Source organism: Nerophis lumbriciformis, linkage group LG21, assembly GCF_033978685.3.
Source record: "Nerophis lumbriciformis linkage group LG21, RoL_Nlum_v2.1, whole genome shotgun sequence".
Taxonomy (NCBI): Eukaryota; Metazoa; Chordata; class Actinopteri; order Syngnathiformes; family Syngnathidae; genus Nerophis; species Nerophis lumbriciformis.
This window is the reverse complement of record NC_084568.2, coordinates 34,891,814-34,912,500: the sequence shown is the minus strand read 5'-3', so window position 1 is coordinate 34,912,500 and position 20,687 is coordinate 34,891,814. Positions and strand designations below refer to the sequence as shown.

General features: G+C 39.2%; 1 protein-coding gene across 1 annotated transcript in view; it reads left to right on the top strand.

Moving 5' to 3' along the window:
• csmd2 (CUB and Sushi multiple domains 2) overlaps positions 1 to 20,687 on the top strand; it is an 828,472-nt gene that overhangs the window by 376,266 nt on the left and 431,519 nt on the right. Inside the window, exon 10 of the mRNA XM_061982429.2 lies at positions 19,732 to 19,853. Coding sequence (XP_061838413.2) covers positions 19,732 to 19,853 — 122 coding nt within the window. The remainder of the gene's footprint in view (positions 1 to 19,731; positions 19,854 to 20,687) is intronic.

Sequence of the window (20,687 nt, the reverse complement as noted above, 5' to 3'; positions counted from 1 at the left end):
AAGTTGTTCAACAGTCCGGGGGTCTCCGTTGTGCTATTTTAGGCTTCATAATGCGCCACACATTTTCAATGGGAGACAGGTCTGGACTACAGGCAGGCCAGTCTAGTACCCGCACTCTTTTAATATGAAGCTACGTTGATGTAACACGTGGCTTGGCATTGTCTTGCTGAAATAAGCAGGGGCGTCCATGGTAACGTTGCTTGGATGGCAAAATATGTTGCTCCAAAACCTGTATGTACCTTTCAGCATTAATGGCGCCTTCACAGATGTGTAAGTTACCCATGTCTTGGGCACTAAACACCCCCATACCATCACAGATGCTGGCTTTTCAACTTTGCGCCTATAACAATCCGGATGGTTCTTCTCCTCTTTGGTCCGGAGGACACGACGTCCACAGTTTCCAAATACAATTTGAAATGTGGACTCGTCAGACCACAGAACATTTTTCCAATTTGTATCAGTCCATCTTAGATGAGCTCAGGCCCAGCGAAGCCGACGGCGTTTCTGGGTGTTGTTGATAAACGGTTTTCGCTTTGCATAGGAGAGTTTTAACTTGCACTTACAGATGTAGCGACCAACTGTAGTTACTGACAGTGGGTTTCTGAAGTGTTCCTGAGCCCATATGGTGATATCCTTTACACACTGATGTCTCTTGTTGATTTAGTACAGCCTGAGGGATCGAAGGTCACGGGCTTAGCTGCTTACGTGCAGTGATTTCTCCAGATTCACTGAACCCTTTGATGATATTACGGACCGGAGATGGTGAAATCCCTAAATTCCATGCAATAGCTGGTTGAGAAAGGTTTTTCTTAAACTGTTCAACAATTTGCTCACGCATTTGTTGACAAAGTGGTGACCCTCGCCCCATCCTTGTTTGTGAATGACTGAGCATTTCATGGAATCTACTTTTATACCCAATCATGGCACCCACTTTGTAGCATATTCAACTGAATATGGGTTGAAAATGATTTGCAAATCATTGTATTCCGTTTATATTTACATCTAACACAATTTCCCAACTCATATGGAAACGGTGTTTGTATGTCTATATATGTATATGTACATATATATAAATGTATATGCATATATATATATATGTATATATATATATATATATATATATATATATATATATATATATATATATATATATATACATATATATATATATATATATATACATGTATACATGTATATGTATATACAAACCCCGTTTCCATATGAGTTGGGAAATTGTGTTAGATGTAAATATAAACGGAATACAATGATTTGCAAATCCTTTTCAAGCCATATTCAGTTGAATATGCTACAAAGACAACATATTTGATGTTCAAACTGATAAACATTTTTTTTTTTTTGCAAATAATCATTAACTTTAGAATTTGATGCCAGCAACACATGACAAAGAAGTTGGGAAAGGTGGCAATAAATACTGATAAAGTTGAGGAATGCTCATCAAACACTTATTTGGAACATCTCACAGGTGAGCAGGCTAATTGAGAACAGGTGGGTTCCATGATTGGGTATAAAAGTAGATTCCATGAAATGCTCAGTCATTCACAAACAAGGATGGGGCGAGGGTCACCACTTTGTCAACAAATGCGTGAGCAAATTGTTGAACAGTTTAAGAAAACCCTTTCTCAACCAGCTATTGCAAGGAATTTAGGGATTTCACCATCTACGGTCCGTAATATCATCAAAGGGTTCAGAGAATCTGGAGAAATCACTGCACGTAAGCAGCTAAGCCCGTGACCTTCAATCCCTCAGGCTGTACTGCATCAACAAGTGACATCCGTGTGTAAAGGATATCACCACATGGGCTCAGGAACACTTCAGAAACCTACTGTCAGTAACTACAGTTGGTCGCTACATCTGTAAGTGCAAGTTCAAACTCTCCTATGCAAGGCGAAAACCGTTTATCAACAACACCCAGAAACGCCGTCGGCTTCCCGAGATCATCTAAGATGGACTCATGCAAAGTGGAAAAGTGTTCTGTGGTCTGACGAGTCCACATTTGAAATTGTTTTTGGAAACTGTGGACGTTGTGTCCTCCGGACCAAAGAGGAAAAGAACCATCCGGATTGTTATAGGCGCAAAGTGTAAAAGCCAGCATGTGTGATGGCATGGGGGTGTATTAGTGCCCAAGACATGGGTAACTTACACATCTGTGAAGGCACCATTAATGCTGAAAGGTACAAACAGGTTTTGGAGCAACATATGTTGCCATCCAAGCAACATTACCATGGACTGACTGGGTTCTTTCCATGAGACAGTTTTCATATATGAGATATCTCGCCACTCCCCTGCCAATATGTTATTAAAAATGTCCATTGAAGTATCCACAATCGATATACAATTCATAAAAAAATTATTTGTTCAAAAGAGACATAAAAAAACAAAGGAATCTTAACAGACTGCAGCATTAAAACTACAACACATCAGTCCACACTTCAATGTGAGAGCCAACCCTTTCAATTACATTTCCCTTTTATTTGTTGGACTGATCCAATTGTGTCTAAATGAAATCCCAGTCAACAGGGAGTGAGGACACTTAAGTGATCAGGGCCACTGCTCCTTACCGCAATTAAGGAGAAACTCTTTTTGGGTGACCCAGAACGCTGTAGTAAAGTGTCACAGTGAATCCATCATTGCTATCAATCTGATTGGAAATGTTAACCCAATTAAACTATATCTGCAGCTGAGGATGACTCAACATCCCTGAAACGTCTCCAGCAAGTAGATTTGGTCTGGTCTTCTAATTGTTAGCCTCGTCCAACACTTTCTTCCAATTATTAGCCTCATCCAACACTTTCTTCCAATTATTAGCCTCATCCAACACTTTCTTCCAATTATTAGCCTCATCCAACACTTTCTTCCAATTATTAGCCTCATCCAACACTTTCTTCCAATTGTTAGCCTCATCCAACACTTTCTTCCCATTGTTAGCCTCGTCTAACAGTTGTTTCCAATTGTTAGCCTCGTCCAACTGTTTCTTCCAATTGTTAGCCTCGTCCAACACTTTCTTCCAATTGTTAGCTTCGTCCAACACTTTCTTCCAATTCTTAGCCAATTGAACTATATCAAACATCCCTGAAACGTCTCCAGCAAGTAGATTTGGTCTGGTATTCCAAGTGTTAGCCTCATTCAACACATTCTTCCAATTGTTAGGCTCGTGCAACACTTTCTCCCAATCGTAGCCTTGTTCAACACTTTTTTTCCAATTGTTTGCCTCGTCAAACAGTTTCTTCCAATTGTTAGCCTCGTCCAACACTTTCTTCCAATTTTTAGCTTCTTCCAACACTTTCTTCCAATTGTTAGCCTCGTCCAACAGTTTCTTCCAATTGTTAGCCTCGTCCAACAGTTTCTTCCAATTGTTAGCCTCGTCCAACACTTTATTCCAATTAGCCTCGTCCAACACTTTCTTCCAATTGTTAGCCTCGTCCAACAGTTTCTTCCAACTGTTAGCCTCATCCCACAATTTATTCCAATTGTTATCCTCGTCCGACACTTTCGTCCAACTGTTAGCCTCGTCCGACACTTTCTTCCAACTGTTAGCCTCGTTCAACACTTTCTTCCAATTGTTAGCCTCATCCAACACGCTCTTCCAATTGTTAGGCTCGTACAACACTTTCTTCCAATTGTAGCCTTGTTCAACACTTTTTTTCCCAATTGTTAGCCTCGTCCAACACTTTCTTCCAATTGTTAGCTTCTTCCAACACTTTCTTCCAATTGTTAGCCTCGTCCAACACCTTATTCCAATTAGCCTCGTCCAACAGTTTCTTTCAATTGTTAGCCTCGTCCAACAGTTTCTTCCAACTGTTAGCCTCATCCCACAATTTATTCCAATTGTTAGCCTCCTCCGACACTTTCTTCCAATTGTTAGCCTCGTCCGACACTTTCTTCCAACTGTTAGCCTCGTTCGACACTTTCTTCCAACTATTAGCCTCGGCCAACATTTTCTTCCAATTGTTTGCCTCGGCAAACACTTTCTTCCAATTCTTAGCCTCGTCCAACACTCTCTTTCAATTGTTGGCCTCGTCCAACTCTTTTTTCCAATTGTTAGCCTCGTCCAACACGTTCTTCCAATTGTTAACCTCGTCCAACACTTTCTTCCAACTGTTAGCCTCATCCCACAATTTATTCCAATTGTTAGCCTCCTCCGACACTTTCTTCCAATTGTTAGCCTCGTCCGACACTTTCTTTCAATTTTTAGCCTCGTCCGACCCTTTCTTCCAATTGTTAGCCTCATCCAACACTTTCTTCCAATTGTTAGCCTCATCCAACACTTTCTTCCAATTGTTAGCCTCATCCAACACTTTCTTCCAATTGTTAGCCTCATCCAACACTTTCTTCCAATTGTTAGCCTCATCCAACACTTTCTTCCAATTGCTAGCCTCGTCCAACACTTTCTTCCAATTGCTAGCCTCGTCCAACACTTTCGTCTAATTGTTAGCCTCATCTAACACTTTCTTCCCATTGTTAGCCTCGTCTAACAGTTTTTTCCAATTCTTAGCCTAGTCCAACTGTTTCTTCCAATTGTTAGCTTCGTCCAACACTTTCTTCCAATTGCTAGCCAATTGAACTATATCTTCAGAGGAGGATGACTCAACATCCCTGAAACGTCTCCAGCAAGTAGATTTGGTCTGGTCTTCCAAGTGTTAGCCTCATTCAACACATTCTTCCAATTGTTAGGCTCGTGCAACACTTTCTTTCAATCGTAGCCTCGTTCAACACTTTTTTTCCAATTGTTAGCCTCGTCCAACACTTTCTTCCAATTGTTAGCTTCTTCCAACACTTTCTTCTAATTGTTAGCCTCGTCAAACAGTTTCTTCCAATTTTTAGCTTCTTCCAACACTTTCTTCCAATTGTTAGCCTCGTCCAACATTTTCTTTCAATTGTTAGCCTTGTCCAACAGTTTCTTCCAACTGTTAGCGTCATCCCACAATTCATTCCAAATGTTAGCCTCGTCCGACACTTTCTTCCAATTGTTAGCCTCGTCCGACACTTTCTTCCAACTGTTAGCCTCGTCTGACACTTTCTTCCAACTGTTAGCCTCGGCCAACATTTTCTTCAAATTCTTAGCCTCGTCCAAAACTTTCTTTCAATTGTTGGCCTCGTCCAACACTTTCTTCCAATTGTTAGCTTCGTCCAACACGTTTTTCCAATTGTTAACCTCGTCCAACACCTTCTTCCAACTGTTAGCCTCATCCCACAATTTATTCCAATTGTTAGCCTCGTCCAACACTTTCTTCCAATTGCTAGCCTCGTCCAACACTTTCTTCCAATTGTTATCCTCGTCCAACACTTTCTTCCAATTGTTAGCCTCGTCCAACAATTTCTTCCAATTGCTAGCCTCGTCCAACACTTTCTTCCAATTGTTAGCCTCGTCCAACACTTTCTTCCCATTGTTAGCCTTGTCTAACAGTTTTTTCCAATTGTTAGCCTTGTCCAACTGTTTCTTTCAATTGTTAGCCTCGTCCAACACTTTCTTCCAATTGTTAGGCTCGTCCAACATTTTCTTCCAATTGTTAGGCTCGTCCAACACTTTTTTTCAATTGTTAGCCTCGTCCAACACTTTCTTCCTATTGTTAGCCTCGTCTAACAGTTTTTTCCAATTGTTAGCCTCGTCCAACACTTTCTTCCAATTGTTATCCTCATCCAACACTTTCTTCCAATTGTTTGGCTCGTCCAACATTTTCTTCCAATTGTTAGGCTCGTCCAACACTTTTTTTCCAATTGTTAGCCTCATCCGACAATTTATTCCCATTGTTAGCCTCCTCCAACACTTTCTTCCAATTGTTTGCCTCGTCAAACAGTTTCTTCCAACTGTTAGCTTCTTCCAACACTTTCTTCCAATTGTTAGCCTCGTCCAACATTTTCTTTCAATTGTTAGCCTTGTCCAACAGTTTCTTCCAACTGTTAGCGTCATCCCACAATTTATTCCAAATGTTAGCCTCGTCCGACACTTTCTTCCAATTGTTAGCCTCGTCCGACACTTTCTTCCAACTGTTAGCCTCGTCTGACACTTTCTTCCAACTGTTAGCCTCGGCCAACATTTTCTTCCAATTCTTAGCCTCGTCCAAAACTTTCTTTCAATTGTTGGCCTCGTCCAACAATTTCTTCCAATTGTTAGCTTCGTCCAACACGTTTTTCCAATTGTTAACCTCTTCCGACACCTTCTTACAACTGTTAGCCTCATCCCACAATTTATTCCAAATGTTAGCCTCGTCCAACACTTTCTTCCAATTGCTAGCCTCGTCCAACACTTTCTTCCAATTGTTATCCTCGTCCAACACTTTCTTCCAATTGTTAGCCTCGTCCAACAATTTCTTCCAATTGTTAGCCTCGTCCAACACTTTCTTCCCATTGTTAGCCTTGTCTAACAGTTTTTTTCCAATTGTTAGCCTTGTCCAACTGTTTCTTTCAATTGTTAGCCTCGTCCAACATTTTCTTCCAATTGTTAGCCTCGTCCAACACTTTCTTCCCATTGTTAGCCTTGTCTAACAGTTTTTTTCCAATTGTTAGCCTTGTCCAACTGTTTCTTTCAATTGTTAGCCTCGTCCAACATTTTCTTCCAATTGTTAGCCTCGTCCAACACTTTCTTCCTATTGTTAGCCTCGTCTAACAGTTTTTTCCAATTGTTAGCCTCGTCCAACACTTTCTTCCAATTGTTATCCTCATCCAACACTTTCTTCCAATTGTTTGGCTCGTCCAACATTTTCTTCCAATTGTTAGGCTCGTCCAACACTTTTTTTCCAATTGTTAGGCTCGTCCAAAAGTTTATTTCAATTGTTAGCCTCGTCCAACACTTTCTTCCAACTGTTAGCCTCATCCAACAATTTATTCCCATTGTTAGCCTCCTCCAACACTTTCTTCCAATTGTTTGCCTCATCCGACACTTTCTTCCAATTCTTAGCCTCGGCCAACACTTTCTTCCAATTCTTAGCCTTATCCAACACTTTCTTCCAATTGTTAGCCTCATCCAACACTTTCTTCCAATTGTTAGCTCAATCCAACATTTTCTTCCAATTGTTAGCCTCGTCCAACACTTTCTTCCAATTGTTAGCTCAATCCAAAAGTTTCTTTCAATTGTTAGCCTCGTCCAACACTTTCTTCCAACTGTTAGCCTCATCCGACAATTTATTCCAATTGTTAGCCTCCTCCAACACTTTCTTCCAATTCTTAGCCTCGGCCAACACTTTCTTCCAATTGTTAGCCTTATCCAACACTTTCTTCTAATTGTTAGGCTCGTCCAACATTTTCTTCCAATTGTTAGCCTCGTCCGACACTTTCTTCCAATTCTTAGCCTCGGCCAACACTTTCTTCCAATTGTTAGCCTTATCCAACACTTTCTTCTAATTGTTAGGCTCGTCCAACATTTTCTTCTAATTTTTAGGCTTGTCCAACACTTTTTTTTCCTATTGTTAGCCTCGTCCAACACTTTCTTCCAACTGTTAGCCTCGTCCAACACTTTCTTCCAATTGTTAGCTACGTCCAACACGTTTTTCCAATTGTTAACCTCGTCCAACACCTTCTTCCAACTGTTAGCCTCATCCCACAATTTATTCTAATTGTTAGCCTCGTCCAACACTTTCTTCCAATTGCTAGCCTCGTCCAACACTTTCTTCCAATTGTTATCCTCGTCCAACACTTTCTTCCAATTGTTAGCCTCGTCCAACAATTTCTTCCAATTGCTAGCCTCGTCCAACACTTTCTTCCAATTGTTAGCCTCGTCCAACACTTTCTTCCCATTGTTAGCCTTGTCTAACAGTTTTTTCCAATTGTTAGCCTTGTCCAACTGTTTCTTTCAATTGTTAGCCTCGTCCAACACTTTCTTCCAATTGTTAGGCTCGTCCAACATTTTCTTCCAATTGTTAGGCTCGTCCAACACTTTTTTTCAATTGTTAGCCTCGTCCAACACTTTCTTCCTATTGTTAGCCTCGTCTAACAGTTTTTTCCAATTGTTAGCCTCGTCCAACACTTTCTTCCAATTGTTATCCTCATCCAACACTTTCTTCCAATTGTTTGGCTCGTCCAACATTTTCTTCCAATTGTTAGGCTCGTCCAACACTTTTTTTCCAATTGTTAGGCTCGTCCAAAAGTTTCTTTCAATTGTTAGCCTCGTCCAACACTTTCTTCCAACTGTTAGCCTCATCCGACAATTTATTCCAATTGTTAGCCTCCTCCAACACTTTCTTCCAATTGTTAGCCTCGGCCAACACTTTCTTCCAATTGTTAGCCTTATCCAACACTTTCTTCCAATTGTTAGCCTCATCCAACACTTTCTTCCAATTGTTAGCTCAATCCAACATTTTCTTCCAATTGTTAGCCTCGTCCAACACTTTCTTCCAATTGTTAGCTCAATCCAAAAGTTTCTTTCAATTGTTAGCCTCGTCCAACACTTTCTTCCAACTGTTAGCCTCATCCGACAATTTATTCCAATTGTTAGCCTCGGCCAACACTTTCTTCCAATTGTTAGCCTTATCCAACACTTTCTTCTAATTGTTAGGCTCGTCCAACATTTTCTTCCAATGGTTAGCCTCGTCCGACACTTTCTTCCAATTCTTAGCCTCGGCCAACACTTTCATCCAATTCTTAGCCTTATCCAACACTTTCTTCTAATTGTTAGGCTCGTCCAACATTTTCTTCCAATTGTTAGGCACGTCCAACACTTTTTTTCCTATTGTTAGCCTCGTCCAACAATTTCTTCCAACTGTTAGCCTCATCCGACAATTTATTCCAATTCTTAGCCTTGGCCAACACTTTCTTCCAATTGTTAGCCTAGTCCAACACTTTCTTCCAATTGTAAGCTTAATCCAACATTTTCTTCCAATTCTTAGCCTCGTCCAACACTTTCTTCCAATTGTAAGCTTAATCCAACATTTTCTTCCAATTCTTAGCCTCGTCCAACACTTTCTTCCAATTGTAAGCTTAATCCAACATTTTCTTCCAATTCTTAGCCTCGTCCAACACTTTCTTCCAATTGTTAGCCTCGTCCAACAGTTTATTTTAATTGTCATCCTGGTCACTGTCATCATGTCCTTGGGCAAGATACTTTCCAGTGCCACCACACTGGTTTAAATGTAACTTAGATCATGGGTTTCACTATGTAAAGCGCTTTGAGTCACTAGAGAAAAGCGCTATATAAATATAATTTTACTTCACTTAGTCATCATTTTTGCGCTTCTTTATAACTTCTCTATAACTTGAGACTCAGATATTTTTTGGCGGCCTGTGGTTACGAAACACTAAAGCAAAAAATCATATTGAATTAACCGTAGGTGCTCGGGAGCGTGGAGCTAGCAGCTACACAGCAGCTGAGCACACAATAGCACACAAGCTAGACATACGTAAAAAGTGTAATTAAATGTCAGTAGAAAGACAAAATGCCCTTTAAGAACATCCCACGACATCATCCTCACTTTAACCCTGGCCCTATGGTGACTGACTATTAGGATTAATTAAAGATCTGTATCCTAAACTACTGTGTGCTTGGTGCTCGTTCACCCTCGGGGTCAGGAGGACTCGTGTGCCCTTAGCTTTTTTTAGGGGGCTTTTTAAAAGGCAGTCAGTCCCCCTCATTTGAGGTACACACAATCCCACTTGCCTTCCAGCGCTCATTGAAATTCCGCTTTAATTTGAAAGGGTGTCTGACAGCGCTCGCATGCAGACCCCCCGCGGGGCCTTGATAAGAGAAGTCACGTTGTCCTTTGAAGGATGGCTTGCTCCAGTGTTCACAGCCCAGATTGGCACCACTATTTTCACGAGGATGATTGTTTTAGGGGTGTCCCGATACAACATTGTTCCAATATCAGCAAAAAAAAGATCGGATTACGTCGGTGTGGAGGTCTTGCCCCTCCGGGTTCTTCGGACCACCAATTACCGACATGCCAGGCTCTTCCAGGTTGACAACACGGTTTTATTTTACAATAAGAGTGCAAAGTCTTTCGGGGTGCTTTTCAGCAGTTGTCTTTTCTCTCAATCGAGCACACAAATGGTTTCTCTCCAGAGTGTCGTCAGTCTTGCTCTCGCTCTCGTTCGTGCTTCACCAACATCAACTCTCTCTTCTCCTTCCCGACTGCTGCCTTTAACAGCACCTGTTGCTGATCTCGAAGCCGGTCCTGGCACACCCCGCTTCGCTGCAGGTTCGCAGGCCACACCCCCCTCCCACAGTCGGCTTGCGTCAAAACTTTCTGATATAATCTACGATACAAGCGGTCCTGTAGTGTGTTCACCTGTGCAAATGTGGACGGTTATAATTTAAAATCCAACAAGCACGCACGGTTCCTTGTATTTGAGTCGTTTCCGAAAGGTAAACACTCTACTTGGGGCTAGCAGCTACACAGCAGCTAAGCACACAATAGCACACGAGCTAGACTTACTTAATAAGCATTGAAGTGTAAAACAGCACATTTGTCAAAATAAAGAAGTATCAAGTAGTTAATGTTGCGTATTACTAAGTCCCCAAAATATCCAGTAACAAACGTGTCCGCGTTGTTCAACTTACGCCATGAGCTTAACCTAATGATTTATTGACGTCAGCGAGGGAGCCAGACAGAGGAGCATTAACTCAGTTTGTTAGCTCTGTTGAATCTTTTAGTCAAAACATTTACCTGCTAGGACCTTGCAGCTACGCAACAGCTGAGCTCACAATAGCACACAAGCTAGACGTTCGTAAAAAAAATTCTTAATTGAAGATTAATGGAGAAAAGAGCACATTTGTCAATTTCAACAAGTATCGGATAATTATAGTTGCATATAACTTACACATACAAATTCTCCAAGGCAGAAGCGTATTCAAAAGTATCCAGTAACAAACGTGTCCGCGTCATTCAACTTACTGCTTAACCTAATGATTTATTGTGACCGGTAAACGTTGTCTAAAAACAGTGTTTTTCTTGCATTTTTCTGAGCAATTTCACTTGATCAACCCTTTTCCAAGTTTCCACACTACAACATATTAAAATGGTTCATGCTGATATCGAACCGCATTAATATCGGCATCAGCCAATACTCAAGTATCCAACATCAAAAGTATATACTGTATTTTCCGGACTATAGAGCGCACAGGTTTATAAGCCGCACCCGCTAGATTTTAGAACAAAAAAAAACAACCTATTACATACTTTAAATGTTTCCAAACAGTGTCTGTAACACGGCAGTAAAACGGCTGATCAAACAAAACAGAAATAAATAAAAAATATATGTCCATATGTTAGCCGCAGATATATACATTGTGAAATGAGTTAATTACTCAGAAATATTTTGTATATGTTTATTTACATACCTTAATTGTTTCCAAATGGTAACTGTAACACGGCAGTAAAACGGCTGATCAAACAAAACAGAAGTCATTGTCATGGACCCACTCGCTGCGGAAGGTAGCCTCCAATCAGCTAAACAGACTCAATAATTCCAAAACAGTGTTTTTCTTGCCTAACATTTTTCTGAGTAATGTCACTTGATCAACCCTTTTCCAAGTGTCCACACTATAACATATTAAAACGATGCACTATGATTCATGCATCGGTATCGTCCAATACTCAAGTATTCAATATCAAGAGTATAGACTGTATTTTTCGGACAAAAGAGCACACATGTTTATAACCTGCACTTGCTAGATTTTAGAACAAAAAAAACACCTATTATCTACCTTAAATGTTTCCAAACAGTGTCTGTAACAAGGCAGTAAAACAGGTGATCAAACAAAACAGAAGTCATCATCATGGACCCACTAGCTTCTAGAAGCTAGCTCTCCAATAAGCTAAACAGACTCAATAACTCCAGGGTAACGTTTTGGTGAATTTATTGAGGAATTTGTGAAACTGAAACAAGACAAAAAGAATGTAATTGTGTTAGCATATTAGCTAATGCTAATAGCACGTACAAATATGCATGAAAACTGCTACATGCATCACAAATGGGACGCTTTGATAAGTAAGAATTGTTATAGTTATATTGTAAAACTTACCAACGTTGCTCGGAGTGATGAATAAATAATCCATAGACGTAGAAACGATATGGACAATTAGAAAACAGAACAGCACTTGTACTTCCGGTTCAAAGTTTTAAACAGCAGGGAACTCTGTAGCTACTCACCAGTATCCAGTAACAAACGTGTCCGCTCCATTGACCTTACTGCGTCAAAGCTTAACTTCGTGAAATATTTTGGCCACTCCAGTAGACGGCCACCAACATTTTTTTTTTTAGTTACCACGCCACTTGATTTTAATGACAGCATACTTCCATTCCAGACAGTTCATAAAAAAAATAGATGTGTGTTTCATACCTACTATCGGTCTCTGTTTGACTCCTTCAAATTGATCAAACCTTCCCTAACCAGTACAAAATATTAAAAGTATGTACAGTAGGGAAGGGATTAATTTGGCCCCATACCTGTGTGAGAGGAAGGGTGGGGAGGGGGGGTCAATCATTTTACAATGCAGTCTGCAGAAAATTACGGAAAGCGCCACTCTGCATGGCAACTGACGCTGTGGGCAAAGTTGGAACATTTTGAGATATTCGACACTCTGCTGCCATCTGGCGGCTAAAGTGGATAGTGCACCCCACCCCCACCCCCGAATCTGTCACGTTTCATGTGTCAGGTAAATTGCGACGAATGGGGCCATATTAATCCCCTTCCTACTGCAGGATTCCGGCTGCTATCCTATCAGAACAATGACGGTAGACAGGTCTGGACTACAGGCAGGCCAGTCTCGTACCCGCACTCTTTTACTATGAAGCCACGTTGTTGTAACACGTGGCTTGGCACTGTCTTGCTGAAATAAGCAGGGGCGTCCATGATAACGTTGCTTGGATGGCAACATATGTTGCTCCAAAACCTGTATGTACCTTTCAGCATTAATGGCGCCTTCACAGATGTGTAAGTTACCCATGTCTTGGGCACTAATACACCCCCATACCATCACACATGCTGCCTTTTACACTTTGTGCCGAGAACAATCCGGATGGTTCTTTTCCTCTTTGGTCCGGAGGACACGACGTCCACAGTTTCCAAAAACAATTTGAAATGTGGACTCGTCAGACCACAGAACACTTTTCCACTTTGCATCAGTCCATCTTAGATGAGCTCGGGCCCAGTGAAGCCGGCGGCGTTTCTGGGTGTTGTTGATAAATGGCTTTCACTTTGCATAGTAGAGTTTTAACTTGCACTTACAGATGTAGCGACAAACTGTAGTTACTGACGGTGGTTTTCTGAAGTGTTCCTGAGCCCATGTGGTGATATCCTTTACACACTGATGTCGCTTTTTGATGCAGTATGGCCTGAGGGATCGAAGGTCACTGGCATTCGGGCAGTGATTTCGACAGATTCTCTGAACCTTTTGATGATATTACGGTGCATAGATGGTGAAATCCCTCAATTCCTTGCAAAAGCTGGTTGAGAAATGTTGTTCTTAAACAATTTGCTCAGGCATTTGTTGACAAAGTGGTGACCCTCTCCCCGTCCTTGTTTGTGTAAGCTGCTTTTATACCCAATCATGGCACCCACCCGTTCCCAATTAGCCCGTTCACCTGTGGGATGTTCCAAATAAGTGTTTGGTGAGCATTCCTCAACTTTCTCACTCTTCTTTGCCACTCGTGCCAGCTTTTTTGAAACACGTTGCAGGCATCAAATTCCAAACGAGCTAATATTTGCAAAAAATAACAAACAGTTAAATATCTTGTCTTTGCAGTCTATTCAATTGAATATAAATTGAAAGGGATTTGCAAATCATTGTTTTTATTTACCTTTTACACAATGTGACAACTTCACTGATTTTGTATTATGAATATTACAATGATGAATATGATTATTGCTGCTCACCTGCAGCTGAATATTTTACAAGCAACATTCCACTTTATTGAGCGTCTTCAGACCAGAAAAGGGTCCGCCGCAGCAGCAGGACCAGCGTGAACCATCATTTACCGACCCGGCCAGGCCGGGCAGGGAAGCATCTTACTCGTGTCTGACGTGAAGTATGGCAGTCTGGGAGCTTTCACCCACTTTTATTCCTCAAAGTTATGATTGTGACGGTAAATCACCGCCAAGTCTTTGGCGTGGCTTCAAGGTTTTTTACACAGACCCATAAAACCACACTGCCTGGCCCACTGGATATTTGATATCAGTGCGACACAGGGTGTGAAGCTGGGGCGTCAGCATATAGGAACGATACGGTCAAGGATGAACCCCCCCACCCCCCTGTATGAAGTGCGTGACTTTTTTCTGATTTCGGAGAAACAGGCGAAGATGTGCCAAATTGATTGTAAGAAATCCAATTTAGGAGCGTTCCTTAAAGGCATCACTTGAGGAACTTGGCTAACTTTATTCCAAGGTTGTATTCGATCAAGGAGTATCGGAATGCAAACTTAATGGTGAACTCTGTTTCTAGAAGTTTTGTCCCGACTTGATACTGATATCAGCAAAATAACACGTATGGACGATGTCGGCTTTCGTCTAAAATATCCGATAAAAACTGCGATACAAGCAGCGGTGCAGCGGGTTTACTCGGGCAAAGCTGGACAGCCAGTTGAAAGACGTTTCATGAAAGCTGAGTGTGTGTGCCTTTAAAAGACGGCCCCCCGCTTTCAAGTGACATGTGACGTCGGCGAGAGAGTTAGCTACGCAGCAGCTCAGCTAACAATAGCACACAAGCTAGACATGTGTACTTAACTGAATTGCAGTGTGAAACAGCACGTTACAAAAAATGTACAGTTTATTTTTTGTATTTTATTCTATTATTATTATTTGTTTGTTTATTGTTTACTTTTTTCCATTTTAATTGCTTGTAATTTGATTAATTTTATTGTTTCTTTTTTATGTGCAGCACTCTGGAGACAGTTTTGTTGTTAATAGTGCTATATAAATAAATAAATAAATAAATAAATAACCAGTGTTTAGTAAAACACATTTAAAAAGTAATTCATTATACTTACTTATTACTTTGCCCCTAAAAATGTATTGCTCTTTAATCAATGTAATTAATTACTATGAAAAGTAATTATTGTGTTATTTTCTTAATTGTCTGGCAATATGCAGATGAAAGACGTTTCATGAAAGCTGAGTGTGTGTGCCTTTAAAAGACGGCCCCCGCTTTCAAGTGACATGTGACGTCGGCGAGAGCGTTAGCTACGCAGCAGCTCAGCTAACAATAGCACACAAGCTAGACATGCGTCCTTAACTGAATTGCAGTGTGAAACAGCACGTTACCAACAAATTACAGTTTATTATTTTTGTATTTTATTTTATTGTTATTTGTTTTGTTTATTGTTTACTTTTTTCCATTTTAAATGCTTGTAATTTGATTAATTTTATTGTTTCTTTTTTATGTGCAGCACTCTGGAGACAGTTTTGTTGTTAATAGTGCTATATAAATGAATAAATAAATAAATAAATAAATAAATAACCAGTGTTTCGTAAAATACATTTAAAAGTAATTCAATATAGTTACTCATTTCCTGGCCCCCCGAAAAATAATGGTATTAGTCACAGAATTGCTCTTTAATCAATGTAATTAATTACTACGAAAAGTAATTGTTATTTTCTTAATTGTCTGGGAATATGCAGATGAAAGACGTTTCATGAAAGCTGAGTGTGTGTGCCTTTAAAAGACGGCCCCCCGCTTTCAAGTGACATGTGACGTCGGCGAGAGAGTTAGCTACGCAGCAGCTCAGCTAACAATAGCACACAAGCTAGACATGCGTCCTTAACTGAATTGCAGTGTGAAACAGCACGTTACCAAAAAATTACTGTTTATTATTTTCGTATTTTATTCTATTGTTTTTTGTTTTGTTTATTGTTTACTTTTTTCCATTTTAATTGCTTGTAATTTGATTAATTTTATTGTTTCTTTTTTAATGTGCAGCACTCTGGAGACAGTTTTGTTGTTAATAGTGCTATATAAATAAATAAATAAATAACCAGTGTTTAGTAAAACACATTTAAAAAGTAATTCATTATACTTACTTATTACTTTGCCCCTAAAAATGTATTGCTCTTTCATCAATGTAATTAATTACTATGAAAAGTAATTATTGTGTTATTTTCTTAATTGTCTGGCAATATGCATATGAAAGACGTTTCATGAAAGCTGAGTGTGTGTGCCTTTAAAAGACGGCCCCCGCTTTCAAGTGACATGTGACGTCGGCGAGAGAGTTAGCTACGCAGCAGCTCAGCTAACAATAGCACACAAGCTAGACATGCGTACTTAACTGAATTGCAGTGTGAAACAGCACGTTACCAAAAAATTACAGTTTATTATTTTTGTATTTTATTTTATTGTTATTTGTTTTGTTTATTGTTTACTTTTTTCCATTTTAAATGCTTGTAATTTGATTACTCGTATTGTTTCTTTTTAATATGTGCAGCACTCTGGAGACAGTTTTGTTGTTAATAGTGCTATATAAATAAATAAATAAATAAATAACCAGTGTTTGGTAAAACACATTTAAAAAGTAATTCATTATACTTACTTATTACTTTGCCCCTAAAAATGTATTGCTCTTTAATCAATATAATTAATTACTATGAAAAGTAATTATTGTGTTATTTTCTTAATTGTCTGGCAATATGCAGATGAAAGACATTTCATGAAAGCTGAGTGTGTGTGCCTTTAAAAGACGGCCCCCGCTTTCAAGTGACATGTGACGTCAGTGAGAGAGTTAGCTACGCAGCAGCTCAGCTAAAAATAGCACACAAGCTAGACATGTGTACTTAACTGAATTGCAGTGTGAAACATCATGTTACAAAAAATGTACAGTTTATTTTTTGTATTTTATTCTATTATTATTATTTGTTTGTTTATTGTTTACTTTTTTCCATTTTAAATGCTTGATTAATTTTATTGTTTCTTTTTTATGTGCAGCACTCTGGAGACAGTTTTGCTGTTAATAGTGATATATTAATAAAGGGGATTGGATTCATCAATATTAACAAAAATCTAATAATTATCGTTGCAAATAACCAGTGTTTTGTAAAATACATTTAAAACGTAATTCATTATTCATTATAGTTACTCATTACCCCAAAAAATTATTGCATTTGTCACATAATTACTCTTTAACCAATTAATTACGATGAAAAATAATTATTGTGTTATTTTATTAATTGTCTGGCAATATGCATTTGAAAGACGTTTCATGAAAGCTGAGAGTGTGTGCCTTTAAAAGACGGCCCCCCGCTTTCAAGTGCCATGGGACGTCAGCGAGAGAGTGAGCTCTTGGGGGACGGCCGCTCTGTTGAATTTTTTAGTCAAAACATTTACCTGCTAGGAGCTAGCAGCTACGCAGCAGCTCAGCTAACAATAGCACACAAGCTAGGCATGTGTCCTTAACTAAATTGCAGTGTGAAACAGCACATTACAAATATATTTACAGTTTTTTTATTTTATTTTTATTGTTGTTATTATTTGTTTGTTTATTGTTTACTTGTTTCATTTTTAATGCTTGTAATTTGATTACTTTATTTGTTTGTTCTGCGATGAGGTGGCGACTTGTCCAGGGTGTACCCCGCCTTCCGCCCGATTGTAGTTGAGATAGGCTACAGCGCCCCCCGCGACCCCGAAGGGAATAAGCGGTAGAAAAATGGATGGATGCGGACAGTTTTGTTGTTAATAGTGCTATATAAATAAATAAATAACCAGTGTTTAATAAAATACATTTAAAAAGTAATTAATTATAGTTACTTGATGCCTTAGTCACAGAATTACTCTTTAATCATTGTAATTAATTACTATGAAAAGTAATTATTGCGTTATTTTCTTAATTGTCTGACAATATGCAGTTGAAAGACGTTTCATGAAAGCTGAGTGCGTGCCTTTAAAAGACGGCCCCCTGCTTTCGAGTGACATGTGACGTCAGCGAGGGAGCCAGACAGAGGAGCATTAACTCAGCCGTGTTTGTTAGCTCTGTTTAATCTTTTTGTCAAAACATTTACCTGCTAGGACCTAGCAGCTACACAGCAGCAAAGCTAACAATAGCACACAAGCTAGACATTCGTAAAAAAATTCCTAATTGAAGATTAATGCAGTCTAAAAGAGCACATTTGTCAATTTAAACAAGTATAGTTGCATATAACTTACACATACAAAGTCTCCAAGGCAGAAACGTATTTAAAAGTATCCAGTAACAAACGTGTCCGCGTCATTCAACTTACTGCGCCGTGAGCTTAACCTAATGATTTATTGTGACCAGTAAGCGTTGCCTAAAAACAGTTTTTTTCTTGCCTACCATTTTTCTGAGTAATGTCACTTGATCAACCCTTTTCCAAGTTTCCACACTACAACATTTTAATATGGTTCATGCTGATATCAAACCGCATTAATATCGGCACCGGCCAATACTCAAGTATCCAACATCAAAAGTATATACTGTATTTTCCGGACTATAGAGCGCACAGGTTTATAAGCCGGCACCCGCTAGATTTTAGAACCAAAAAAATACCTATTACATACTTTAAATGTTTCCAAACAGTGTCTGTAACACTGCAGTAAAACGGCTGATCAAACAAAACAGAAGTCAAAAAAATATATATGTCCATATATTAGCCGCAGATATATACATTGTGAAATGAGTTAATTACTCAGAAATATTTTGTAACTGTTTATTTACATACCTTAATTGTTTCCAAACAGTGTCTGTAACACGGCAGTAAAACGGCTGATGAAACAAAACAGAAGTCAAAAAAATATATATGTCCATATATTAGCCGCAGATATATACATTGTGAAATGAGTTAATTACTCAGAAATATTTTGTAACTGTTTATTTACATACCTTAATTGTTTCCAAACGGTACCTGTAACACGGCAGTAAAGCGGCTGATCAAACAAAACAGAAGTCAAAAAAATATATATATCCATATATTAGCCGCAGATATATACATTGCGAAATGAGTTAATTACTCAGAAATATTTTGTAACTGTTTATTTACACACCATAATTGTTTCCAAACGGTACCTGTAACACGGCAGTAAAACGGCTGATAAAGCAAAACAGAAGTCATCGTCATGGACCCACGAGCTGCGGAAGCAAAACTCTAATCAGCTAAACCGACTAATTAACTCCACTAATCAGCTAAACAGACTCAATAACTCCACTAATCAGCTAAACCGACTCATTAACTCCTCTGTGACGTTTTGGTGAATTTACTGAGGAATTTGTGAAATGTAAACAACACCAAAATAATGTAAATGTAAGTTAATAATACCAACACAGACACCAGTAAACGTTTTAGCATATTAGCTAATGCTAACGACGCTAGCTTGATTACATCACACATGAGACGCTTTGATAAGTAAGAATTGTTATAGTTATATTGTAAAACTTACAAACGTTGCTTGGAGTGATGAATGAATAATCCATAGGAGTAGAAACGGTATGGACAATTAGAAAACAGAATGGCACGTGTACTTCCGGTTCAAAGTTCAAACAGCATGAAACACTGTCGCGACTCATCAGCAGCACCTGCAGTAAGTAAACTCATCCAAAAGATGGCGCCATAGCACAAACAATAACACTTTTTAAGTGTCTTTGCTTGTGTTTAATGGAAACTATTTGCATTGTGGTCGTCGGCGAAGAAAAATCCATAAATGAGCCGCGCCGTTTTTGTAATCCGCAGGGTTCAAAGCGTAGGAAACCAGTAGCGGCTTACAGTTCGGAATTGGTTGTATTTTGTATTGGCACACCCCTTATTTCTAATGTGGTTACTGATCCAACATGTTCTTCTGTGTTCAGCCCCAATGTGTGGAGGTCAACTGAAAGGACCCGGCGGTGTCATCACGTCCCCAAACTACCCGGTCCAGTACGACAACAACGCCAACTGCACCTGGGTCATCACCACCACAGACCTATCCAAGGTACAGCCTTAAGACTCGTCCTTTTACAAAAGCCTTCTGCTATTTATTTTAATTTTTTTAATATGTTTTGTGTTTTTAACTACTCTTGTATCCTTGTAAACTCTGTAGCACTTTGAGATTGACAAATGTAAAGTGCTTTACAAATTAAATGTATTATTATTTTTATTTTTTTATTTTTTATTTTTGGTTAGTTGTACAGTATATTGGTACTAGTGTAGTATTGCGGTACTGTACCCTTTTTTTTTTTTTACGGGCGCGTCGTGACATTGCTGGTTTTACCAGCAGAGGAGCATGTTCGGCAGTGCACTCACACAGAGTACTTACAAGCAGACACAGTGTGTAGACAGAAAAGGGAGAATGGACGCATTTTGGTGTAAAAAGTAAAGATAAAGGTGAAGTTATAACACTGAAATACCCTCAGGAAGAGGTGCTTTAAGACATGGCTAGCTAACTAGCGGCTAACATCCATCCACAGTGTTTTTATCTACTTCTAAATCACTAATCCTCGCCTCCATGGTGAGAAATAAAGTAAGTTTCTTCCAAGTAGCATTATCACTGGAGGACGAGGAATGGCTTAACACCGTAGGAGGATACAATAGCTCACCGGCGTCACAATGTAAACAAACACCATGGGTGGATCTACACCTGACATCCACTGTAATGATACCAAGTACAAGAGCGTATCTAATCTATAATTTTTTTTCTTTTTTAAATTCATATTATATTCATAAACTTAGGAAAAACGTCCCTGGACACATTAGGACTTAAATTCTGTAACTACTTGGTATCGGATCGATACCTAAATATGTGGTATCATCCAAAACTAATGTAAAG